This window comes from Orcinus orca, chromosome 13, assembly GCF_937001465.1.
Source record: "Orcinus orca chromosome 13, mOrcOrc1.1, whole genome shotgun sequence".
Taxonomy (NCBI): domain Eukaryota; kingdom Metazoa; phylum Chordata; class Mammalia; order Artiodactyla; family Delphinidae; genus Orcinus; species Orcinus orca.
The window spans coordinates 66,321,812-66,349,578 of NC_064571.1; the positions used below are offsets into that span (position 1 = coordinate 66,321,812).

General features: G+C 36.1%; 2 protein-coding genes across 15 annotated transcripts in view; both read right to left on the bottom strand.

Moving 5' to 3' along the window:
* The window catches only part of SLC30A6 (solute carrier family 30 member 6), a 51,930-nt gene extending 43,000 nt beyond the window's left edge, over nt 1–8,930 (bottom strand). For 4 of the 6 annotated variants that reach the window (XR_007471025.1, XR_007471024.1, XR_007471023.1 and 1 more), the window contains exons 1-2: nt 8,862–8,930; nt 4,185–4,271 (exon numbers count right to left, since the gene is read on the bottom strand). Coding sequence is in view for 1 of the 6 variants with exons in the window: in XM_004268196.3 (XP_004268244.1) it covers nt 4,185–4,271; nt 8,862–8,864 (90 nt within the window). In the remaining 5 variants the exon portion in view is untranslated. The other 2 variants (XM_033425242.2, XM_033425243.2) reach the window with 1 other exon arrangement.
* A 9,848-nt stretch (nt 8,931–18,778) lies between these two features.
* The window catches only part of SPAST (spastin), a 62,470-nt gene continuing 53,481 nt past the window's right edge, over nt 18,779–27,767 (bottom strand). For 4 of the 9 annotated variants that reach the window (XM_004268194.2, XM_049696324.1, XM_049696323.1 and 1 more), the window contains 3 exons: nt 27,155–27,225; nt 25,774–25,814; nt 18,779–21,752 (listed from right to left, as the gene is read on the bottom strand). In XM_004268194.2, coding sequence (XP_004268242.1) covers nt 21,630–21,752; nt 25,774–25,814; nt 27,155–27,225 — 235 coding nt within the window. In that variant the 3' untranslated portion in view covers nt 18,779–21,629. Of the gene's footprint in view, nt 21,753–25,773; nt 25,815–27,154; nt 27,226–27,694; nt 27,757–27,767 lie in introns of those variants that run through there. The other 5 variants (XM_049696325.1, XM_033425236.2, XM_033425235.2 and 2 more) reach the window with 4 other exon arrangements.

Genomic DNA, 27,767 nt, shown 5'->3' on the forward strand with positions numbered 1-27,767 from the left:
TAACACAGAGGTAACAGTCTTGAAAGGAAGATGCAAGGCCATTTTCTAAAATTAGGGGATATGATAAAGTAGCACTGGAAACTTAAATCTAGAAGAGGATCTGCAGAATAGATGTTATGGTGAATATACTATTGAATCATCAAAAAGAAGAACAATAATTACCAACATGAATTTATGGTAGACACCATTGTGGAACTTCCTCTACACCCACGAGCAAAACCAGAAAAGCAAGTGAGATAGGGATGTTAGAGACCTGAGAACTGATATGATAGGTTAACAAGACAAGGGACTCTAATACCAGTGAGAACATTAATGAAATGACTGGATATGGGGTCTAGTCAGGACAGGGATTCAACAGCAGTCAGAAAAGGAGGATAAAGCATTTAATGCATGCAGTTCTAATGCTGAATCAAGCTATTAATCAACAAATATTTGAGTATCTATTTTGTAACAGACACTATTCTAGGCACTGGAGATACAGCAGTGAACAAAACACGGACCTTATAATCCAGGTGAGGTGACAGACAATAAGCAAATATATAAGGTCAGGTGGTGATAAGTGCTAAAAGAAAAAATACAGTAAGAACACAGTAAATGGAAGACCTGGAAGAGCTGCTCTTCTAGATAGGGTGGTCAGAAAAGACTCCTTTGGTAAGGCGACATGTGACCAGAAATCAGAAAGAGGCAAAGGTGCTAAGCATGCAGATATCTGGGAGAGAAAATGGGAACCACAGTGCAAATTCTTTGAGATAGAAGAATGGCTGAGGACAGTTAGACAAGAGAGCTGAGAGGGAGTCTGGGGCTACATCAAGTAGTGTCATGTATGCCAGGAAAAGAATTGGGATGTATTCCAGATGAGATGGAAAGTGACTTAGGCTTCATTTTAAAAAGCTCATTCAGCTACCCTATGTAGAATATACTGCATAGGGGCAAGGATGAAAGTAGGAAGACCATTTAGAATGTGATTGCAATAAACCATGTGGGAAATGATGGTGGCTTTGAACGTGGTAGGAAGGTGTTAAGAGTCAGATTCTGGGCTTCCCTGGTGGCGCAGTGGTTGAGAGTCCGCCTGCCGATGCAGGGGACACAGGTTCGTGCCCCGGTCCGGGAAGATCCCACATGCCGCGGAGCGGCTGGGCCCGTGAGCCATGGCTGCTGAGCCTGCGCGTCCGGAGCCTGTGCTCCGCAACAGGAGAGGCCACAACAGTGAGAGGCCCGCGTATCGCAAAAAAAAAAAAAAAAAACAGTCAGATTCTGAGTATTATACTGAAGATAGAGCCGGCAAGAATTACTTATAAAGCAGATGTGAGGAGTGAGGGAGAGATTGGTAAAAGTGACTCCAAGGTTTCTGGCCTGAGCCATAGTGAAGGAGTGATAGAAAATCAAAGTTCAGGTTTGATCATACTAAATTTGAGATGCCTATTAGATATCCAGGTGAAAATGTTGAGAAGTCCATTATATATAGGAATTGGAGGTAGGGAAGAAGATAGGGACTGAGATATAAATATAGGGTCATCAGCATATGGTAATGAAAGTAAACAAGAGAGGCCAGAGCTCCATAAGCCCTGGGACACTCCAAAACTTAAAGAGGTCAGAAAGATGAGAGGAAAGTAAGAAAGGAGACTAAAAATAATGGCCAAGTAAGTAGGAGGAAAATCAAGAGTGGCATTTCAGAGTTCAAATGAATAAAACTGCTTTAAGGTGGAAGAGACTGTTTTTCGTCAAATGCCACTGAAGGTCAAATAAGATGGGAAATGAGGATGACCATTGCTTTTGGCAACACAGAAGTTATTAGTTACCTTGTAAAAGCTGTTTCTGTGGATAAGTGGGGACTAGAATCAGACTGGTTTTGTTTAATAGAAACAGGCAGGAGAGAAAGTGAACAAAGAGAGTAAAGACAATTCTTCTACGTACTTTTGTATAAGAGGAAGCAGAGAAAAGAAGCAGTAGCTGAGAGTGGAATATATGGCATGTAATTATGACGCAAGAAGGAGAAGGAGAATGATTCAAGAAGGAACAACAATGCAAGAGACAGAAGGAACCATTATAGAAATGCTGTCTTTGAGTAGGCAACAGTGGAAGAACTGGCCTTATATAGCAGATCAGACAGTTCATTCACAAAATAGGAGAGAAGGCAGAGTGTTGGTAGATATGCTAATGACAGGATGCGGAAGTTTTCTCCTGATTACTTCTTTTCCCTCAGCGAAACAGGAAGCAAGATGAACAGGTTAGAATGGGGATGAATAAGCTTTTGGGAGTTTGAGGACAGAAGTGAAAGAAAATGGTATGAAACTGTCACTTAGGAAACTGGAAACTGAATAAACTAGGAACATACAATATGGGCCACACTAATGGCATACTTGATCATGAATTTAAAGTGAGACCAGTCAGCATGGTTTTGTGTTTTTTTTAAGGCTACATTCTGTTGCTTGCATGCAGGTACAGAGTAGGGAAAAAGTGGACTTAATGAGGTTAAGGATTTGCCAAGGAAGTATGATAGACAGAAGAGGGGCACAAAGGAGTTGAAGGCATATGCAAGAAAATGAAAATGATGGACCAGAGAATCTAAATTGATAAGTAAGTAAATGAGGATAAGAGAGGTGAAAAATAGTGAAAATATAGCAGAGTAAAGGACTGGAGGCCCTAGTAATAGGAGTGAACTGGAAAGACAAGAGATAGTGACTGATGAGTAAAATGCTTAAATTGAGACAATGGGAGGATATAGTTATTACAAATGATAAGGTTTATGGTATGATCATAGGAGTGGATGGTTGGGAGGGATACAGGACAAGGTTATTTGTGGTGAGGAACTGAGAGGTAAGGATCTTCCACGTGAAATATGAAATCACCAAGAACTAAGACAGGAAAAGCAATGAAGAGATAAGCCAGGTGTACCTCTTAAGATTTAAATTATGATAGAGGTTATCTGTACAATTCAGGTGTTCCTATACTCGTTTTGTTCCTACTACCTATTCTGTGGTATACTATGCTTCAATGAAGTGTACTGTTAAAGAACTTGCTGCTTCCTCCTGCAATATAGTTGCTTTCCATCAACATCATAAAGCTATAACTATCTGTTCTCAAGAGATCATCCTAAGGACTTCCCTGGTGGTCCAGTGGTTAAGAATCCACCTTCCAATGCAGGGGACTCAAGTTAGAGCCCTGGTTGGGGAACTAAGATCTCACATGCCACGGGGCAACTAAGCCCACACACCGCAATAAAAGATCCTGTGTGCCACAACTAAGACCTGATGCAGCCAAATAAATAAATAATTTTTTTTTTTTAAAAAAGAGATCATCCTAAATGACTAAATACAAAAGAAGCAGATAAATTTCCTACCCATGGCTCTCAGAGTTTAACATTCAGAGATGATAATATTTCCAAATACTAGAATTAATGAGTTTTGACCATATCCCAAAGTTTTAGAAACAGGAGATATAGTGGTAAAAAACAAAGAAAAGAAGTCTTTAGTTTAGTATTGTAATACGTGGTCAATACTACTGCTTATTACGTTACATTGAAGCTAGGATTATTTAAAATTCATCAAGTATTTGCTGGGTGCTTATTTTGTACTTCTATTAAAAAATGAGGGGATATATGTATATGTATAGCTGATTAACTTTGTTATATGGCAGAAACTAACACAACATTGTAAAACAATTATACTCCAATAAAGATGTTTAAAAAAAAAAGTGAGCAAAAGAGACATAGTCACTGCCCTCAGGGAGCTTACAGTATAAGACAATAATGAGAACAATGACAACAGAATAGTAATTAGAAGGTCTACACTGGTGACCAAAAAGGGTATCTATCAATTGTCTATTTATAGTCTCAAAGCATAACTTATTTTTTCTGCCTTACATTAAAAATGAGAAAACTTGGCTTCAGACCACACCCACTTAATTTGCTAAAAAAACTAACATAAGGCTATCACCAAACAATTTTTCTTCAAAATTCTTTAGAATTAGAATAAAAACTAACCATAAGCCTAGCTTCCTCCCAGGCAAAACAACTGTATACTAAAGTTCTGTAATTTTACATTAAAAATTACTTATCCAACATAAAAAAATGAAAACAATGTGATGGATCAAGAGTGATTTCTATTTGCCTTAAAAATTACCTTTCTTCAATGTTATGTTTGTGCAATAATTAAAATTAGGGTTAAGGAATAAAAATAACTTACCCTTCGATCAGCTGCTACAAGTCTAAATTCCTGCAATAACTTGCCAAAAAAAGATCTTTGTGGTTTTCTAAAGAGATGAATTGTCCCCTTTAAAGCAAACAAAAGTACACAAATCAGCATTTAAGTATCTAATCTTCTTCATTCCTGCGATATAGTAATAACAACTAACATTCCTTGAATGCTCATTATGTCCCAAGCAATTATTCTAGACATTTTGCATGTATTTACCTATTTAAGACTCACAATCATCTATGTGGTGGAAACAATTTTTAGTAAATTGTCTAAGCACACAATGCTAGTAATGGCTGAGCAGGAATTCAAACCCAGGCATTTTAGCTCTAGACCAAACTCTTTTTTTTTTTAATGGATTAGGCAATTTTGAACCAGAAAACCAGTTTGCCAAATAGCTTTATTGGAAAGAAACTATTACAATTTACCTAATTAAAGCTTTATATATGAAAGGTTTGGCAACTATTATTACAGGAAAACCTCTGAGTTTCTCTCTCAGGCATTCAAAGTATCTGACATCCTAGCTAGCTTCCATGGTCCCTGCCAGTACACGGTATGGTACTAGCAGAGAAAGGTCACGGCAGTGGGGTTACCAATGAGAGAAGAGACTGAGTGGTGATTACAGTGGGATTTAATACTCAAGTTCAGGAAACCACGTAAGAAAGCCTTAACATAAAGGAGAGCTCAAGCACACAGGAAATTAGCCTGTGATTAAGGTAGTATCCAGTATCAGTGGGAGAAAGTATGAGTTATTCAATAAATAGTATTTGGAAAAAGGTAAAGTTGGATCCTTACTACTCACTCTAATTTTTCATTATTTTAAAATCAAAATATAAAACAACAGAATAATTGAAGAAACTCATGGATGTGTAATTTTATAATCTTGTATGTGGAGAAGACTTTTCTTAATAGGACATAAAACCAAGAAGCTGTAAAGGGGAAAAAAATTGATCAATTTTACTACACTTTCATGATGGGAATACAATACAAAAAACACCCTGGAAAAATAAGCTGTGAAAATCTTTGTTATTACAAAAGCAAAGTAATTGTTTCTAGGGGAAGAAAAACCCTTCACAATTTTCAACGGGTCATACATAGTAATTTGATTGCTAAGTGCCATGTGCTTAAATTTTTGGATTTTAATTTTTTTTTTTTTTTTTTTGCCGTACGCGGGCCTCTCTCACTGTTGTGGCCTCTCCCGTTGCGGAGCACAGGCTCCGGACGCGCAGGCCCAGCGGCCATGGCCCACGGGCCCAGCCGCTCCGCGGCATGCGGGATCCTCCCGGACCGGGGCACGAACCCGTGTCCCCTGAATCGGCAGGCAGACTCTCAACCACTGCGCCACCAGGGAAGTCCTTGGATTTTAATTTTAACAAAACATTTTCTTAGATGGTAAAGGCCACAATCACTATAACAACCATACTACATTTCTACCCCATTAAAGTTGGCCAATTTGATTCAAACACTGAAGCTCCACAGATAGCAATGGAATTAGGAGTTAACAGATTAAAAATGTGAAAAACTTTCAGATCCAATTCAAGCAGAGGTATGATTTTCCTATAGTCAGCATCTAGAAACATCTCAATAGTTATAAAATGATACATCCCATTTCTTCAAGTTTTACATGTCATTAGTTGTATTATGTTTAGACTCAGGAAAGGCAGAAAATAGGCTGAGCTCTAGAAATCTGGCATTAACAAAAACAGCAAAATGTTGATAACTGTCGAGGCCAAGTTATGGCTACATGGGGGCTCATTATATTATATTCTCTCTACTTTTGTGTATGTATGAAAATTTCCACAATAAAAAGTTAAAGTAAAAAATATTTTAAAAAATGTAAAAATAAAGCATCATGAAAAACGTGCAACTAATTTTCATATCCAAATAAAGACCAGTGTATATGTATAACCCTAAGGCTCTGCTAAACCAATTCAGTTGAAAAGGAACAGTATGCTATTTTCACCTGGGATGTTAATAAATGCTAATGTCAACAAACATACTGTAGTCTTAAAGAATTATGTGTGGATATTTTGGTCCCAAAGATAAATTCTACTTAATACTGGTATCCTTGAATATCTTCTAACTTCAGCCCATTTTAAATTATTTCAGTTACTTTAAGTTTCAGGTTAAAGGACTTCCCTGGTGGTCCAGTGGCTAAGACTCCGAGCTGGGGGCCTGGGTTCGATCCCTGATCAGGGAACTAGATCCCACATGCTGCAACTAAAAGTTCGCATGCCGCAACTAAAGATCCTGCACGCCGCAACCAAGACCCAGCGCAAACAAATGAATAAATAAAAATATTTTTAAAAATAGTTTCAGGTTAAGACAATCAATAAGGTTTCTAAAAGGCAGAGGGCCATTTCTGATGCCATTCTGATAGTGGGGGAAAACCCACAAAAATCCTAATTTTCACGTCACTCTTTCCAAAATTATATTGGCTCTCCACTGCTATCAGGATAAACTCCAAATTTTACAACTTGGAACTCAATGCCTTCAATGAGTTAGCCTCAGTTTCTTTCCATTTTTTCCTCTTGCTCCAGATAAGAATCCTCAACTCCAATTAAACTGCTGTTCTCCTTGTCTCATGATCTCATGAGACAAGTATGAGATCTCTCATGAGATCTCATACCATTCTAGAGTAAAAAGGCCAGACTCATCTAATCCAAGCACTAACAGCCCTGAAGCACTTAGCAAGTTACCTGACCTCTCTGTTTCCTCATCCAAATGAGAGTAATGAATAGTAGATTAAGAGTACTGGAGTAAGGGACAAAGTACTAAGTTTACTGGTTCACTTCCTACATGAAGCCTTATTAGATTATTCAAACTATAGAGTTTTTTATGCCACTTGCTTTGTAATGAACCACAGGCTAGCCTTCATCTTGTCATCTTGCATGGTAAGTTAATTTTTTAGTAACTTCACTAATGACAAGGGCTATATTTCCTTGACATATTCTAAGAAAGCACTACGTTTTGCACATAGCATGTTATTAATAAATAATACATAATGGGTAACTTTAAAAATAAAACTTAAATGCTACTATTTCCCTTATTACTAATGTTTCACGCATAAAAATTTACTGCCATGGTTACTTATTCAGTGTTCTATAAAATAGATATTTATTGAAAACTTCCTCTGGGCCAGGCACTGTACAAAAGGCTCTGGGGAGATCAGAGTGAATACATAGGTCCTCCTCTCAAAAAGCTTACAGCCTAGGAAGTGAGAAAGACAAGTGAATACACAACTTTAACATAGTCTGGTAAAATGCACCAGATGTTAATGGTAAAAAGCACCCTCACAGGAGCATAAAGGAGGCACTTAATAGGATGTTTAGACATGGCAGAAAGGCTCATGAAAGAGACTAAAGGACATGTTAAGGGTTATACTGATAAGGATGGCAAGACAGGAAATGGAGAGCAATTCTGGCGAGAGAAGAGCATATATGAATTCGGTGCAAAGGTCTAATTCTTAGAGCACAATCTGCAAGCTGTTCACTGTAGCTGGAATATGGTGTATGTATGTGTAAAAAGAGGCTGTAAAGGTAAGAAGCTAGACTACAGATATCTTTGCTTGCCATACTAAACAGGACTTTAGCTTTCAGGCTAAAGGAAAAAAAAAAAACGGAAGAATTTTAAGCAAGGGAGTGGCATGGTCAAGTTTTAGAAACTTAACTCTGGCTACACAGTGGTGAATGTTTTGAAGGAGCACACAGCTATTTGGTCAGCAAAAAAAGTAAATTTTTACCCACTTTCTGCATGTAAAGGAAGGATTACAGGAAATTTAGAAAATATTTTCAAATATGTGAATAAGACATTTTTTCGACCATATCCACTCAAGGAAAAAACTCAGAGTGACAGTGCTGGGGCACAGAAACGTGGTCCTTTTGTCATATACAGGCTATCAATAAGAGACCCATGAATTTTCTGATACAATGGTGTGTACCTCTTTTGACACTGAAATCACAATCAACTGCTTATCCTTAGATAAAATTCAGAGAGCTATATATCTGATTTCTAAAGGAATAAAATGACTAACACCTCTAACAAAATTTAAATACCACATCCCCAAAGCCATAAGGTATATTGGGATCTACAAACGCATACAAAAAATAAGCTTCAGTAAGAGGCACTATCAACACCTTGACTTTCGCCAGTCTTTGGCCTTCTGAAAGCTGCTGCCATACCCGGCTGTCGCACTCGATAAAGGCAAGTTGGAGACTGGGGCGTCAGCCTCAATACCCTACTAACCATCCTCTTTTATTTTCACCAGTGTTATCGTCACTACTGTAAGCATCACTAATACGGTCGTTGCTGCTGCGGACTTGTATTCTGACCTTTTGTTGATGTTGTAGTCGCTGACACTGGCAAAGACTTTTATTTCTATATCAAGGATGTCATTGCAGGGAAGAGTCATAAACTCGCCCAGAGCCGAAAGGTTGGCCTGGAGCGGGGCCGGGGTCCGGAACAGCAAAGGAACCGGGTGAGGGAGCGAGGGAGCATCAGAGCTCTGGTGGCACGCTGTCGGACGCCAGCCGCTCCTCCCGGGGACCCCGAGCATAAGTCCGACGACCCCACCTCTGGGTGGCTGAGGCATTTCAAGGCCGCTTCAGGACCAGAAAGGATAAGAGGAATCATTTACGACAGAAACCCTCACAACCCTGGCCAACTCACCATGATAAGGAGCGGCACAGCTCCCGCCGGAAGACGGCCTAGGAGCTGGTTTTTCCCTAGAGCGGAAGGGGGTTGGGCATCAGAGGCCGATTGGCTGCGAGCGACGCGGGGGCGGAAGTGCGTACACCGGCCTCAGGGTCCCACTCCCCCTTCCCGGCTGCCCCTGCGTTCTATAGAGGCGAAGGTGGCGGCTAGAGCGACTCCTCAGCTCCCTGCCGACTTGTGGGTGCAGAGGTACGCGCTGAGGTCTTTGTCAAGAAGCAATTAGGGTTTCTTTGTAATGTTAGAAAAGTTTCATTGAGTCCTGAAGCGCTTTTACCTATGTTGTGTTATTTAATTTTTGCAATACCTTACGAAATAGATTACATTCCCATTTTTCAAGTGAGGAACCAGGATTAAGAAACTTGCCCAGAGACATACATCTAGTTTGCTGTAGTAGCTGAATTTGAACTCAGGCCGACTAATGACGGACTACTGTGTTGTGCTTCCTAAAATACTACTTCAATTCTATAAGATTAATTTTATTTTATAAAAGGAAAATAAAACACAGCGAAATGTAATTCATTGGACAGAAATTGAATATGTAGTACGTGTGTATCAGGTACTGATTTCATGAAAATGATATTCTAGTAAGAAGAGACAAAACAAGTAGGAGAAGGAAATTTTTAAAATATATCGGTAAGTAGTGCCATTTAGAAAATAGGGGAAAAAAAAGAAAATAGGGTAATGGTATAGAGAGTAACTGGGTCACTAATTTAGAGAGGTAGTCAGAGAAAGCTTCTCTAAGAAGATTAAATTTGACTTCCAAATGGCAAGTCTTTCTGTGAAGTTTTTTCTAGGCAGAATAAGTAATGCAAATACCTAAGTAAAACAAGCAAGGGTGTTTTAAGATCAGAAAGAATGTCTGAAAGTATGTCTGGAGAGTTGTGCCTGAGGGGAAGAAACAAAGAGAAGATCTAAGTGATAAACAGGGGCCAGATCAAGTCGGAATTTCTAATTAGGGGTAAAGAGCTTGGTTTTTTTTTTTTTTTTTTCTGAGACCGGAAGCCAGTGGATGGTTTTAACAACGGAGTGACCTTCTACATTTTGGCTGTGGTATGGAGAATGAACTGTAGATGGAAGATAATAGCTAACATTTATTAAGCACTTATGTGGTAAGCACTATTACTAAGAACTTAATGTATCATCTCATTTACTCCTCATAACAGCCCTTTGATACAGGTACTATTGTTAGCCTCTACTTGGAAAGTTGTGTGCCAAGGTAACACACCTAGTCAAAGGTGGACCTGGAATTCTGTACACCATAGTTTTAAAGCCTTACCAACTACTCAGTACTTGCTACTTCTGGACAGGATTAGAATCAAGAAGGCAAGTTAGAACATTATTGCTTCATTTACCCTGAGCAAATCATTCTCAATTCTTTTTTTTTTTTTAATATTTATTTATTTGGTTGTGCCAGGTCTTAGTTGCAGCAGGTAGGCTCCTTAGTTGTGGCATGCGAACTCTTAGTTGTGGCTTGCATGTGGGATCTAGTTCCCTGACCTGGGATCCAGCCCGGGCGCCCTGCATTGGGAGTGCAGAGTCTTAACCACCGTGCCACCAGGGAAGTCCCCATTCTTGATTCCTGAAGTTTCTTTACAGTCTTTTTTTTTTTTTTTTTTTTTTTTTTGCGGTACGCGGGCCTCTCACTGTTATGGCCTCTCCCGTTGCAGAGCACAGGCTCCGGACGCGCAGGCTCAGCGGCCATGGCTCACGGGCCCAGCCGCTCCGCGGCACGTGGGATCTTCCCGGACCAGGGCACGAACCCGTGTCCCCTGCATCAGCAGGCGGACTCTCAACCACTGCGCCACCAGGGAAGCCCCAGTCTTTTTTATTTTAACAAAACTGGAATCAAACAGTACGTATTATTTATAGTCTGCCTACTTCATGTAAGGATGTATTGTGACATTTTTCCCGTGTCTTAATTTTCTAGAATATAGTTTTAGTGACCTTAGAGAATACAATCATAGGCATGTGCCTTAATATCAATATATTTAACTAATTCCTTATTGATGAGTATAACAGGGTTTAGAGGTAGCAAAAATAAATCTCTCAAGCTATTTTAAGAAGAAGAAAAAAATCTAATACAGGGAATTGAGTAATTGATATAAAATCATAGGAAACAACTAGACAGAAGATCAACAATGAAACAGAAGACTTGAACAACACTATATACCTATTAGACCTACATATGTCTAGAATACACCATCCAACAACAGCATAATACACATTCTTCTCTGGTGTATATGGAGCATTCCCAGGACGGAACATTTGTTAGGCCATAAAATAATTTTCAATAAATTTAAAGGGATTAAAATCATAGAAAGTATGTTCTCCAAATATACTGGAATGAAATTAGAAATCCATAACAGAAGGAAATTTGGGATGCTCCCATCTGGTGGAAATTTAAAAAACTTAGTCAATGGATCAAAGAAGAAATCACAAGAGAACTTAGAAAATACGTTGAGATGAATGAAAATTAAAACTCAACATACCAAAACTTATTGGATACAGCAAAAGCAGTTCTTAGAGGGAAATGTATAGCTGTAAATGCGTGTATTAAAAAAAGAAGGATCTCAAATCAATAACCTAACCTTCCATCTTAAGAAACTAGAAAAAGAAGAGCAAACTAAACTTCAAGCAAAAAGAAGGAAATAAAAGGACTTCCCTGGTGGTCCAGTGGTTAAGACTCTGCACTTCCACTGCAGGAGGCACGGGTTTGATCCCTGCTCAGGGAGCTAAGGTCCCATGTGCTGTGTGGTGCGGCCAAAAAATTAAAATAAAAAGAAGGAAATAAAGCTTGGAGAGGAAATAAATGAAATAGAGAATAGAAAAACAATAGAGAGGGAATTCCCTGGCAGTCCAGTGGTTACAGTGGTTAGGACTCTCTGCTTTCACTGCAGGGACCCAGGGAACTAAGATTCTGCAAGCTGCACGGCCAAAACATTAATTAATTAATTAATTTTAAAAAAGAGAAAACAAAACCAAAAATTGATTCTTTGCAATTTTCAACAAAATTGACAAAGCTTTACCTAGACCAAGAAAAAAAAGATTCAAATTACTAAAATTGGGACTTCCCTGGTGGTCCAGTGGGTAAGACTCTGCATTCCCAATGCAGGGAGCCTGGGTTTGATCCCTGGTTGGGGAACTAGATCCCGCATGCATGCCACAACTAAGACCCAGTGCAGCCAAAATAAATTAATTAATTAAAGTTTAAAAAATAATAATTAAAAAAATTACTAAAATCAAGAAAGAAAGGGGGGACATTACTATTGATCTAACAGAAATAAGGATTATAGGGAGTATTATAAACAGTTATATACCAACAAATTAGATAACCTAAATGAAATGGACTAATTTCTATAAAGACACAAACTACTGAAAACGACTCAAGAAGAAATAGAAAATCTGATTAGACATAACAAGCAATTGAACTTATAAGTAAAAAAAAAATTCCACAAAAAGCCCAGGCAAAGATGGCTTCATCGATGAAGTCTACCAAACATTTAAAGAAGAATTAGCACCAATCATTGACAAACTGTTCCCCAAAAATAGAAGAGAAAGGAACACTTCTCTTCTCATTCTATGAAGCCAGAATTACCCTGATACCAAAACTAAACAAAAACATCACAAGAAAACTACAGACCAACATCCCATATGAACGTAGACACAAAAACACCTCAACAGAATAATAGCAAAATGAATCCACCAAAATATAGAAAGACATACACCATGAATGAGTGAATGGGAATTCACAGGAATGAAAAGCAGGTTCAACATATGAGAATTAAGAGTGCAATACACCATATTAATAAAGGGCGAACGCCACACAATCATCTCAATAGATGCAGAAAAACATTTGGCAAATCTAACACCCCTACCAGAAAAAACAACAAACTAGGAATAGAACCGCAGACATAGGTTCTTATGTTGAATAATTAGACCTTTTAGTTTGGAGTGTATTCTATAATTAGGCCTACATCTTTGTATGAAGTTATTAGACGTTTTATTTTGTTTTGAATATATTTTTGCCATTAACCTGCTTACTCTTTCTTCTTGCTTTTGCTATTGTTTGTCTGTATTACGAAGTCTTGTTTCATGTGTTTTGTTTATATTTTATTGTTTTATCTATTTTTAATGTATAAGGGAGTGTTCCATAGGAAACAGATGGAAGTATAAACCTGATAAGTCTTCAGTACAAGCCAGCCCTAAGCCCTAACAATTGGAAGTCCCATTGGATTGGTGATCAATTGTTGAAAAAGTGATAGATGAAACTTTGCCTTAAGTATCCTGCAGAACCTTCATGAGAACACTGTCCTGTCAGTTTGTCAAAAAAAGATCACTTTGATTAGTCCATATTCTGGGATTAGTGATCTGTAGAGTTTGTGACTGTTGATTGTACAGACTCTTCCTAGTCATCCTGCTTGGCTGGAGAATCTGTGACACTAACAAAATACACATTGTCGATCAACCACCATGGCCTCCCTTTCTTGCAAATTACCTATGTCAAAGTCTCCACCTCCTCCTAGAAGAACTTCTGCCCCTTATGTAAAACTACTTATAATCCAAAGTCTTGCATTTTCATTAGTAAATTAGAAAAAAATCAACATAGAATAACAATTACGAGAACTTTTGACATAAAATCAATTTTTTAAACTGAGAAGACAGAACACCAGTGAACAGTCAGCTTTGTTAATTGGTACGCTGAGGCTTCAAAAGAAAATTCTAATTCCAAGACCGTCTCTCTGAAAGATTTTGCAACCTTCTGAAACCTACCCTCCTGGCATTTTTCTCTTTCTCTTCAGCTGTCCCTGACCTTCTAAGTGACATACCTTTTCTTCAGGGTTTTCTCAGGAAAATCAAAATCACATTGTAAACTTACTAGACCAGAAGTCAGATTTATAGAAGTTAAATGAAAACTCTAATCTAGAGCCAAACCCCAGGAGTTTAGGAAAATCTTTTTCCTAAACTTCAGGGAGACAGGCAAAAAAAATTGCTACAGAACTCAGGATTTTGTTAGATACTTAATGTCCTGGACTACAGATCTGTACCAAATAATTCGTTTGTTCCTCAGAAAGGGCAAAATGTTTTATGTCAGCAGAGTAGAAAAGATTTAAATAACTCCACTGTGTAATAAAAGTTAAAAAATAAAAGTAGAAAATATACCATTTAATTTCAGCATCTTTTAAAGGAAGATTGACCAAAGATTCAAAATTGTAAACTAAATAAAAATGAAAGGGAATTCCCTGGCAGTCCAGTGGTTAGGACTCCACGCTACAACTACAGGGGGCCTGGGTTCATCCCTGGTTGGGAAACTAAGATCCCACAAGCCATGCGGTTTGCGGCAAAAATGATGATGATGATGATGATGATGATGATGATGATGATGTTTGGAAGTTTCCTGAGGTCTTATTTTTTTTTAGTTCCCTAAGGATTGAACCCAGGCCCTTGGCAGTGAGAGCGCAGAGTTCTAACCACTGAACCACCAGGGAATTCCTCTCCAAACATTATTTGAAAAGATTTTGAAACAATGAGGAAGTTGCAGAAAAGTTTTAACTACAGTGCAAATAACTTTGTTTTCCTTGAAATGTTAAGTTGTGGACCTGCTGCCCCATCACCCCCAAACATGTTAGTGTGTATTCCCTGCAAACAGGGACGTACTTCTATGTAACCACAGTAACAGCCATCAAAATCAGAAAATTAACAATGACACATTACTGTCATCTAACCCTTAGACTCCATTCAAGTTTTGTCAGTTGTTCCAATAAGGTATTTTATAGCAGAAGGAACCAGTTCTAAATCACAAGTTGCATTTAGTTGTCATTCTATTTTGTCTCCTTCAGTCTGGAACAGTTCTTCAGTTTTTCACTTGACTTTCACGAATTTGCCAGTTACTTTGAAGATTCCAGTTATTTTGTAGAATGCTCCTGGAATAGATTCAGGTTGTGAATCTTTGACAGGAATATCACGGTAGTACTGCATTTTTCTCATTGACCCTATTATGTGAAATTTGGCCCAGTAATAACTTTCATCACTAGATTAAGGTGGTATCTGTCAAGTTTTTCCACTGTAAAAACTGTACTTTGAAACTATGTGAATGTATTCATACTTAATCACACTTTCAATTTATTCTTGTGTTTATGTATATGTTCACATTGGCTCATGGTTTCTTATTTTACCTCATGGGTTATAATCCATTACTATAATTACTTTAGACGCTCAAAATTGTCCAGTGGGAGCCCCTCTAATCAATAATTCATCCTCATCCTTCTTTAAGCACTTTCTTCTTTTCTGGCGCAAGATATTCTGGGTTATCCTGTATTTTCTCTGCCCTAAACCTGGAGTTGGCCATTTCACCAAGGAGCCCAGGTTCCTTTAGTGGATATTATGCACCAAATGTTTGTGTCCCCTTAAAATTTGTATATTGAAACCCTACCACCACAACATGATGGTATTTGGACATGGGGTCCTTGGGAGATAATTAAGATTAGATGAGGTCATGAGGGTGGGACCCTCAAGATAGGATTAGTGTCCTCATAAGAAGAGACACCAGAGAGCCTGCTCTCTCTCTGTCACTGAGGACACAGCCATTTACAAGCCAGTGAGAGCTCTCACCAGAAACAAAATTGGTCGGCACCTTGATCTTGGATTTCCTACCCTCCAGAACTGTGAAAATAAATATCTGTCATTTAAGTCTTGCAGTCTATGATATTTTTGTTATGGCAGCTCAAGCAGACTAAGATTTTGATACCAAGAAGGGGGATGCTGCTTTTAAAAAACACCTAAAAATGTGGCAGCTTGAACAGACTAAGACAGTAGAGAATTTAGAAGACAGGAGTGGTATGTGTGCTCATTGCTTTTGGGGTGTTAACTACTCCAAGGCCTTCTCAGTGCAAAGAACTGGGGAATATGTGTACACAAATATATTTACATCTACATTTCTTCATCTGTTTTTATATATCTTAAATCATGAATTCATACTCTTAAATCCAATTCCAGCCCAACCCCACAGGTTTCATTTTTTTTGTATTCATAACTCCATTCTCTGACAGAAACATGGCTCCACTATGGTTAATATATTGACTTGTCTGATTAAGTCTCCTGCATGTAAGCAGTTTGTCATCTTTGCTGACACCTTTCCCCAATACACACCTCTCTATTCTTGAGAACTTATTCCTCATTCTAGGTTGCCCCAACGAATATGAATAACTTCCTTACTCTGTCCCCAATACCCCATACTAAGCTGCCCATTATTGTAGACACCCTCCTCACCCCACTTGGTCTATGACACCCCACTTTGGGCCACCATGTTTCCCTCCTCCCCACTGCAAAACCTGCCCTGAACAACTGTGCGGAAAAGAAGCTAGCATAGCTGGGCTGAGATTGCTATCTTTTGAAAGGCCAGATTCCAAGTTTGGTTGGCATCTGGGAACTTGGATTTGGGGGAGGGTTTCCACCATTCCCTGAGAGTGGTTCACTGTGCCTAACACAGTTAGGCCTAACATCTTCACCCATGTTGTCATAACTTGATGCTGGAGGAATTAAGTGCATCCTGTGTAATTCTACTGGGAGAGGACTCTTGGAAGCTGGTGCTTGGTTTCCTCTGGACTTTGCCCCATACTCTTGTTCCCTTTGCTGGGTGAGATTATAATATGCATCCTCATTAGTCTACCTTACAATACTATACAACTTTATGTACAATATAATAACCTTATTTCAACATAATTCCATTCACTGCCCTCTCCTACCCTTTGTGCTATCTTTATCATCTACTTCTACATACATTATAAATACCACACTGTAAATTTTTTTAAAACAACAAATAGATATTCAGAGAAATTAAGAAAACATTATCTTTTATATTTACTGACATATATATCATTTGCAAAGTTCTTAATTCCTTCCTGGCGATACAGATTCCTATGGAGGATTACTTTCTGTCAGCCTAAAGAATTTCTTAAAGCATTTCCTATAATGTCAGTCTGCTAACAACAAATTCTCTTAGGTTTTGTACACCTGGAATAGCTTTTATTTTGTCTTACTATTTTGAACATTCTAAGTAGACGCAGAATTTTAGGTTAACTTTTGTTAATTTTTGCACTTTATTTTTTTTAATTGATATACAGTTGATTTCCAATGTTGTATTAGTTTCAGGTATACAGCAAAGTGATTCTCATATATATATATATATATATATATATATATATATATATATATAAAGTTTCTAGATTCTTTTCCATTTTAAGTTATTACAAGATATTGAATATAGTTCCCTGTGCTACACAGTAGGGACTTATCTGTTTTTTATATAGTAGTGTATGATTTTTGCACTTTAAGAATGTCATTCCATCATTTCCTGGATTCCATTGTTTCTGATGAAGTTAGCCACCACTTTTACTGTTTATTCAAGTGTAATGTCATTTCCCCTCTCTGGCTGCTTTTGAGATTTTTTTGGTTTGGTTTTGTGCATGTGTGTGTGTTTTGCAATACTATGCACCCAGATGTGATCTTTGTTGCATTTATTCTGCTTGGAATTCACTGAACTTCTTGGACCTGTAAGTTGATGTTTTCCAACAATTTTGAGAAAATTTCAGGCATTACTGCTTCAAATATTTCTCTTGCCCCATTCTTTTCCTTTCCTCTCCTCTGGACCTCAAAAGTACCTTACATTAGACTGATACTGTCCCACAGGTCTCAAATCTCTGCTGTTTCTTTTTTTCTCTGTGCTTCAGTTTGATAATTGTACTGGCTGTCTTCCACTTTTCTTTCCTCTGCTTGTGCAGTTTACTGTTAAGCCCATCCAGTGAACATTTAAATTTAGACACTATATGTTTCATTTCAGATTCTAATTTTTAATCACCAGACTTTCCATTTGGTTTTCAGTTTCTATTTCTCTGCCAAGAATCCCAATCTATTGATCCACCATTTTTTCCCCTGTACATTTTTAAATGTATTTTAAAGCTGTTAAAAAATAATTTTGTTAACTCCAACATAGGGTCATCTGTGTATCTGCTTCTATATATTTTCTGTTGATTACGGATCATATAATTTTTCTTTGTATGCTTAAGGTTTATTTTGTACTGGACTTTGTGAATGACATGTTGTAAAGACTCTGGATTTTGTTTTCTTCCAAACAATGTTTTATTCTGGCTAGCTGTTAACTTACTAATGTATAACCTTGATGCTGTGAAAGCCTGATTTTAAGCTTTGTTTCAGTGAGTTTCTTCCCATTTTGCCCAGAGTCCTAAAGTACATCCCTTAGTTTTGGGATGTTGTCCTTCCTCCTAAGCCACGGCCCGTTTTGGGTTTCAATGGGAAACCAGAAGTGTTTACTAAACCCCTCTTATTCGCTCTGTATTCGTCCAGCCGTTGTTACCACTACTCAGTTCCTTGGACTTCAAGTATTGCTTTCTGCTGGGTTCCTTTGAATATCACACCGCACAGGTACAATTTTGGAATCCACCAAGCATTTGAAAAGAATTTGCAAGCAGATTTGGGGGATTAGATCTCTGAAGCTCTCTCCTTTTCAAAATTTCCCTCCTAATTTCAAGCTGTCCTAGAAGCCCCAAATGACTCCTCAGCCCAGCAAGACTGTCACATTCTGCTTGAATTCTATTTCCAAGCACACTGCACAAGCTGGAAATTGCCCTCATGGTAAAAAGCTAGTTAATGTGGATCTCTTCTAGTATATGATTTTGTGCTGTTTTTGCCTGTTTTTGATTGCTTTCTAGAGTCTTCTAATCACAGTTTTTTATACTTTGTTCAGACTTTACATTTTTATTGGCAAGAGAGTCAGTCCAATAAAAGCTATTCGTTCAATACCAGACTGCAACCTCTGAAATCTCAAAAAATTTCAAATAAAAAAATTAAAAGCAAAATAAAGTTTATAATTTATTTCCAATCCATTAGGATAAAAACCCACTTATGCAGCTGAACCTTTTAATTCATTTCTTCTGAAGAAAGGTACAAAAGACCAGAATAAAACTGAGACAGGCATTTAAAGGAAAAACCCTCTGACTCAGAGTCCAAAAACAAACTGTAAATGGTTCATTCTACCAAAAGAATTAGTTTTTGTACAAAATATAATGAATTTTACACTATACACAAAGACTGCTGTATATTTAATTAAATTAGAATTCTAGTATCTGATTTTCCTCCAATTCTTCCCAAGCACAAAGTATATATGCAAGTCGGAAATCTAATAACCTCAATTGGCAGACTGTCTTAGAATAAGCTTTTACCCTTAAGATATCTGGAAAGACAGTATTGATTCTTTCCCTTGGCTCAAAGTCCAGTACATCAGTAAGTTTTAATTTAGTTTACGAAACTCTGCCATATTTACATGAACAACACACTAACGTTTAATGTTTAAACATTACCTTTTACGAAATAACATGACACAGAGCTCAGTGCAAAATCTACAAGGTCACAATCTAAGCCTAATACTAATTCGGGAAACCTCAGCAACTTCTATCTTTATTGAAAAAGACCAAACCAATCCCTTACACATCCTACTATATAATTATTCTATGTTTATGGCCCTTCCATGAGAGAAACACAGCTTAAAATAAAACTTGGTCATAGTTAAGTCAAAGAAAATAGTTCTGTAGCACTAAGCTCAATTTTAGACCTCATCAGGAAATTAAAGTAACTTCCATACACGGATGGATATTCATACAGTAATATAATTCTGAATCAATGTTTATAACAATATTAATTTGACTTTTATATAACATTTGAAGTCTTTGTTACCTAAAACCTTTCCCAATAAAAAGTGAGCTACATTCAATTATTGCAGATAATTTTATGATAATTTTAAAGGAGTTTATATTTTAAAAGTTGAGTTTAAAGCACACAGACTTTTAATACGATTGACCAGTTATCCAAGTATCAATAATGTTAATCTTTTTCTAAATGAAAAGAAAAAATGAAATTTTATGAGCTTTATTGAAAATGTTTTAATTTGGGATGTTCCTAATTCTTGTCATCGTGTATATTTCATCATCTGTCATTATCAATATTTTATATTGGATGGTTTAGTGTTTGAGACCTTAGAAAGATACTACTCATGACCTAAAACTATGTATGGTTCTGGCTTAAAAAATTTTTTTTCTATTTATCTCAACCCTCATTTTTATTATCCAGGGAGTTCTATGGTTAGAAGAAACATGATTTAAGTTATGGTTACAGATAGCACATGATCTTAAGAAATCATCTTCTATATTTAGATAAATCTTTAAGATGAGAAAGAGTAAAGTGAAGAAGAATGTATGTCTTCATTATAAAATTCTTATCTAGTGGGGGCAAGTTTTTAACTTTAATATATTCTCTCTAAACCAAAGGTATTTTTCCTAAATGAAAAATATTTGTTACTACTATAAAATTATTATTTCCACCCATGACATTTTACATAAAAGCACCAAAGAAAATTTCTATAAACAAACTTTTAACCAGTAAACTAAGGGCAAATATCTATTTGCCTTTATTACAATATTTAAAAGGCCATGATATGAGTCTCTACTTCCTACAATGACGTTTTTATAATAAAAACCCAGGCATACTTATACAAACAAGAAACAGAATTACTGTACATTTTTGGGGAACAAAAGGCAGCTTAACAGACTAAAACTTTTTAGTTAACAAAGTGAGCACAAGAAACCTATAAAATGTATGCAATGTATAAAAATTCAGTAATTTTTTTTAAAGTTTCACTGGAGGGATTAATAATTATTAAGAATAAAACATGGTAAATCCACTGGCTTGTAATTATCCTATAAACAGTAAGAAAGTAATAAGCAATAAATTAGAAATGTCTTAGCTCCTAGTACTTCCCTTCTCTTGCACAGAAACCACTTTTACAGCAGTTAAAATTGGCTTTCTTAAATATTAGAATTCTAACAGAAAATAAATTCCATTAGGAATAAGTTAACAGTCTACAATAGATTTCTGACAAATATATTAGAAAAAAAAATACATCAGGTCACAGGAGGACTGATCTACATGTTGTATGACAGAGTGTCTGAAAACGTCAAAATTTCTCCTTCTCCATTTCACTAGATTTGTTTTGTTGCTATCATATTACTTTCTAAATTGTTTGGTAGAAAGGTAATAGAAAAATAAAAAGTGAAAAGGATACATTGTTTAATGTCTGTAGATTTATGAAGAAGAAAAAAACCTTCAAAATACTTTTTTCCTACTACTGTTACATAGGAAAAAGTTTCATTTGGCACACAATTTGTAAAAAGAAAAAAAAAAGAAACAGAGTGTTTGGCATTCCAATCACCCACAGTGTAGTAAAGACAACAGTAGGAAAGGAAAATAGGAAAAATTACTATTTTAAGAAAAGATGTCAGAAGACAAACAACCAAAGGCTCTTGTGTCTTCTACCATTCACTGTCTCTGGAATACTTTCATCTGCAACATAATATACAAATTATTATTTACATTATGATTATATTGGTAAAGAAGACCAGAATCAGTTTTTGTTCTGCTCTAACTTACAGTGCCCATCGGGATATCTGTGACCATCAAGGCAAGAAGGCCTTAAACAAAATATTCCATTTGCATTGTATACTTTATTTAAATTTATTTTACGGTTCATCTTCTGGGGTGCACAAATAATTGTAAGACTCTGAAAAGTCCTGTAAACTTAGGCTGAGTTTCTGTAGCAGATAACTATTCATAGAAGATGGTAGGTTTCTCTCTTGGAAAGTAAAACGTTCTGCAGGTTTAAACAGTAGTATCTCCAAAATCCTTGTTCCAACGTATGTATGCTTCTAAGGTTTGAGGACTCACGCTGCGTTTTATCTTTTTTAAGGATTCGGTGAAGTCAGATAATCGAATATTTCTCATCTAGATTAAAAAAAACACACATGACGATAGATGAACACATATGCAATAGTTAACCCAATGATGGATAAAAGTAATGATGCTGTTTATTAATGTTAAAATATATAGAGATGTATTCTTAGAAAATCATGCCAATCATCTTATTTTATATATTATTCTTTATTAGGCAAGTTTGCTATATAAGAAATCCTACCAAAATGCTATACCAATATACTTTCATTTCACGTTTTAGCTCCTAGGTATTACCATTTTAAATCGCAATATTTTTCCATTATAAAAACAAAACATACTCATTACAGAAAATTTGACAAAATACAGACAATCAGAAAAAAGAATCACTCACAATTCCACCGTTCAGATATACAACAACCATTGGCTTATCTCCTTCCAGTTTTTTTTCTGCGTATAGTTCCACGGAATTTTGCACTCTCAAGTCTCACTCACCACAAACACACTCTAGCTAAATTCATGCCAGGTTTATCAGAAAGGAAAGAGGAGTTTACAAGATGTACACAGGACTTTGAAGGAAATATTGCTCTTTAACTACAAGAGCAGTTAAAGAGCTCTTGGAGGAGGCTTATGTCTGAAATTTTCTAATATTAGTATTGCTTATAATACATTTTTATGTCAATTTGGTCTTATATTCTGAGATTTTTAATTGGCTTCAAGAAAGTAAAATAAAACAATACTGAGTTAATAAATACCTAATTTTTACCTAAGGATTTTCAAAAGGCAAAATGGAGTTTGGCACAAGATGACCGGTATTAAAAATTATCACTTATGTATTATCACATGTATATTTTGCTCCCAAATGAGAAGTTAAAGAAGAACTGGAGATAAAACTTCAACAACTGATATTTATCTATATTATTCTTTTTATTACTCTTATAAAACCCAATCTAACTACTTCACATCCTCTCTAATATCAACATAGCATAGATTAAGAAAATCAACTACATTTGTAACTTGTAGCCTAATCTGAAAAATTTGTCAAAATGGAAAAGGATATATTGTTACCATAATCGCTGCATGACCCCTATTTGCTCCTTATTTAACTGTAAAACACACACTGGCTCTTCCTAAAGCCCAAAATTTAGAAGAATGATAAATGTAATGTGAGTATTATCTATGATACTCCTGAATATCTGTTATTAAGATTAAGGTTTCAAAAGCTTTTGATGAAATTCTAATTTATGTTCATAGTTCGGGGGTGTGTGTGTGTGTGTGTGTGTGTGTAAACCTCAGAAAACTAAAACTAGAACTACCATATGACCCAGCAATTCCACACCTGGGTATATATCTGAAAAAAACAAAAACACTAATTTGATAAGATACATGCACCCCAATGTTCATAGCAGCCTTATTTACAATTGCCAAGATATAGAAGCAACCTAAGTGTCCATCAACAGATGAATGGATAAAGATATGGTGTGTGCGTGTGTGTGTGTGTATAATATATATATATATGCACACATATATTATACACACAATGGAATACTACTCAGCCATAAAAAAGTACAAAATTTTGCCATTTGCAGCAACATGTATGGACTTGGAGGATATCATGCTAAGTGAACTAAATGAGACAGAGAAAGACAAATACTGTATGATATCACTTACATGTGGAATTCAAAAAATACAACGAACTAGTTAATATAACAAAAAAGAAGCAGACTCAGATATAGAGAACAAACTAGTGGTTACCAGCAGGGAGAGGGCGAGAGGGGCAATGTAGGCATGGGGGAGTGGGAGGTACAAACTATCGGGTGTAAGATAGGCTCAAGGATGTATTGTACAACATGGGGTATATAGCCAATATTTTGTAATAACTGTAAATGGAAAGTAACCTTTAAAAGTTATATAGAAAATATGATATTTTAAAGTTACTAAGAGACTAATGTATATTAACAGGAAAAATCAACCGGTAGCTAGTTCAGTAAAGAGGGAAAAATAAATAGCAAAGAAATCTTATCAAAACAAAATAATAAAAGAACTAATAAAGTTGAACTGGATACAAACTGTGTGCTTTATAAACAAAGTACATTATACTCTGAATTTATAACCAATGATTTTCAGCACTACCTTTTAAAAACACAGAATTCCAACACAATTATTTGAGTTTCTATTCTCATAAACTATAAAAGGCAAATTAGGTATATCTCATCTAAATTTCTGCATATAGACCAGCACCTGATAACACAATTATTAAAATTGTACCGAAGAATGGCTGAAAAAAATTCTAGTATACAATTTTAAAACCAAACTACTTGTGTTTTTCTGTCATCTCATAAATAAGAAAATAGAATGGATTTCCTTGATCTCTATAATAAATTGCCATTATTTAGTATTTATGTATTTTAAAATTATTTAATGGATACCTATGCAGTATTCACTATTGCCAGACTTTTCTAAGTTCTTTAAAAATATTAACTCATAAGCCAGGACTAATGACTAAAAGCTATTATCAAATTATTAATACTAAAATCATTAGGTTAAAAATAAACTTAAACTGAATGAAAGCATACAGTAGAACCAAAAACTATAACACTGTAACCTGACTACACATAATTAGTGGAATGGTCACAAAAGGTACCAGTAATGTTATTTTTTGTAATTCATTCAGTAGTTTTAATTTTAGTATATGGTCTGTCCAAGGGACAAAGACAGAGGCCTAAAATGTCACACAATGGGCCTTTCCTCAACTTTAGGGGGCCAGAGTACATATATGAAATATCAAGTTTACCTGTCCTGAGTCCAAGGTAGGGAGAGTGGTGTGTGGAAAAGAAATAATTCATGCACAATGCTTACTTTCTGGGTAGAAAAGTACTATTAGGTTATGCTATAAGTATAAGAACATTTTAAAAAATCATATATTGATGGGATACTGTAAATAAATTATAACCTTAAGACAGTACTAATACATTTTTAAAAATTAGAAAAATGTGGAATCAAAATTATGAATCAGATAAAAGGGACCTGAAACTTATACTTTAAACATGAATTTTTAAGGTAATAGTAGCTAAACACCAAAGTATATGACATGTGGAATTCTCTGTTCCTAAGCTTCATTCATGTCAAACACACTCCAGGTAAACTAGACTGCTGAAATGGAAAAAGGTGGTTGCAAGAAGTCTGAAGGCTTTCTTAGTAATGTAGTTGGTTAAGCACCATGCACAAGATGCCTGAAGACAACCTCAAATTTACCTGGAAGCCTGAAGAAAAAAGACTGCCAAAATGTACTCATACTCAAGTACATTTATTCTCTATGTTAAGAGTTCACTTGGACAGGACTCTCTGCAATGTAATGTGCAGATCCCCTAGCCAGCCACCAGCCTCTAGCCCATGCCTCTGGGGTTTTTTATTGTTTTTTTTTGTTTGTTTTGTTTTCAGTTCACATTTGGACTCCACTGGAGTTCTATTCTCTCTTCTGTTCCAAGAATGAAGTCTCTTTGGTTAGTAATGTTTCGGTGCTATCTGAGCTCTGAGAGATAAGTTACATAATTCAAATCTGATTTAAACTGGCTGGTTACATAGTTATGATCATTCTACATATCCAATTCTATATTTTGCTGGCAATTTTTTTCAGAAGAAATGCTTCAGCATCTCATAAGGGGACCTCCCATATTTTTTAAATGTAATGAATTACATTACAATGGAAACTGTATTGCTTTTATAAGGAAGACATAAACATTACTGAAAAACTAACAAAATAGAACATCAAGGGATTAACCTGTTACAAGCTATATTCATAATGTATAAAATCCTCAAGTTGCCTGTAATTTTGTTCTGTTTAGTATTTATGTAATATGATTTGACAGAAAATGACTTAATGATTATGTATATTTATTGTGTATTACCAAAGGACACCATAAGAGACTAGTTGGACAGTCCTCCATATTTTGAAATGAAGCAAAATTAACTTTTTCTAGTTTCTAATCAGATAAACTAGAAAAATCCAGACAAAAGATATGTTTTACAATCTAGAGGACCAGAACGAAAAAAAGATAATTGTAAAATAGTATACCTCACTGGCAGACATATTCTTCACTTGTTCTGGTTTCAGTTCTGTAAAATATAAAAGTCACTTACAAAAAAAAGACTTCCAAGTTTAAACTAACGAAGTACAATAATCTAAAAGTATATGTTCAATATAAATCATTATATTAAAAGAGACATACATTAATATTAAGAGCACATACAATTTATAAATGCTTAGAATAATATTCCTTCTTAGGAAGGCATTCAATTTCTTTATATATTGCTCAAGAACAACAGATTCTACAAATTTCATAGTAAACTTAAAATAATACAACTTGTTCTTTATAAAAGGCATTCGTTGTTTTAAGCCAACAACTTTGTTTCAGAATAACAGCTAAAATATTCTAAAAAATACACGATTTATACATTAGCTACTGATTCTGAGTCCAGTATCTGAACAAGATTTCATGCCTCCTGCAGAAAGAGAGCTTGACTAAAATGCTTTACCCAGAGTTTCAAACTATATTCTCAAGATTACATTTATTATTCTCTAAAGCAGCAGTTCTTAATCAGTACCCTGTTTCACTGTTAGAGATATGTTCTAGAAGCTGAATGTTCCATGTTCAATTTTACCACCATAGCCAGTAATCTGAGTGCATACCTGAGAGCATCACCCATCCACTGCCCATGCTGCCTGTGGAAGAGTAGCTGAGAACATCTAGTCTAAAGTGATTATCACAGTGAGTTTAATCTAACATAACCTAAAAGTGATAGATGTGGTATTTCAGAGTCAACAAATTACCTTGAATCAAAACAGAGCAATGAATGATATACTTTGCTGCAATTTTTCAAAGATAACATATAATGATAAAAGTTAAAACTTCTATTTATATGTTTCCTTACACACATTAATTTCAAGTCATACTAGAATACTGAAATGAAAAGAACCAAAAAATAGATAAGAAAATCTTCCCTTTATTATTCTTTTCCACTTGCTTTAAAAAGTTCTCATTTTCTTGAGTTTTCTGCTGCTAACCTACTATCAAGAAGCGAAACCTGCTGTCCAGAACAGGGCTCATGGTCCACTCATCCACGGACTGTCTTTGTATTGTCTGTGAGCTAAGAATGGTTTCACAGCTTTTTGTTGTTGTTGGAAAAAAAAAAGAGGAGGATGAGCAGGAGGAGGAGGAGGAGTCAGAAGAAGAGTGAGAAGAAGAAGATGCAACAGAGCATATGTGGCCCATGAGTCTAAAACTATTTTCAGAAAGGTTTGTTGACCCTAAGTCTAGAAACTTTGTATCAAGTTTTCCACTGATATAGTTTTACTGCTTTCTTACTAATAAAAAATACCTCTCAATAGGGACTTCTTAAACTTCTGAAGTGGTCTGATAAACAGTTGTAAATGTTTCAAGCTTTTGTATTCCTACCTCGGATAGGACCCAGTGCTGCATCTTTTGCCAAAGCTGTTAGATCACTTCCTGAGTATCCATCGGTCATTCTGAGAATGGGAAAGAAGAAAGAGCAACTTATTTTCACCTTTGCAGATTTAAATCTCCACGGAATAAGAGAGTAAAACCTAGCTTGCCTTTGTTATCAAGCAGACAGCTATGTGATTTGATTTGAAGGGCAGAGGAAGGCCTACTTGCTAAAAACAAACAGCCGACTGGTTCCTTATAATGCCTCGAATTTTCATTATTAGAACCATTCCTTTGATTAAAGTATACTATATCTCCAGGAGGCTCCATTAAATTGTAAATTTGTGCCCTGGAAAGGTAACATCTATAAGCCATTGCTGGCCAACTGACACATAACCACAATTACTTCTCTATAAGTTAATGAGTCTTTATCTTCACAAAGAGAACTGCCTTGATGAAATGAGGGCCAATCAAGGAAGATTTCTTTAAATGTAGGACAGACAGGGTGAAGGAAGGGTCTGGGATAGAAGACATTGGCAAAAGGAGGCACACCTGAATGGGATGCCACAGTGGAGATCCTGGGCAGCCAAGACACTATCAAAGGGAACTAAGAACTAGGGAGGCA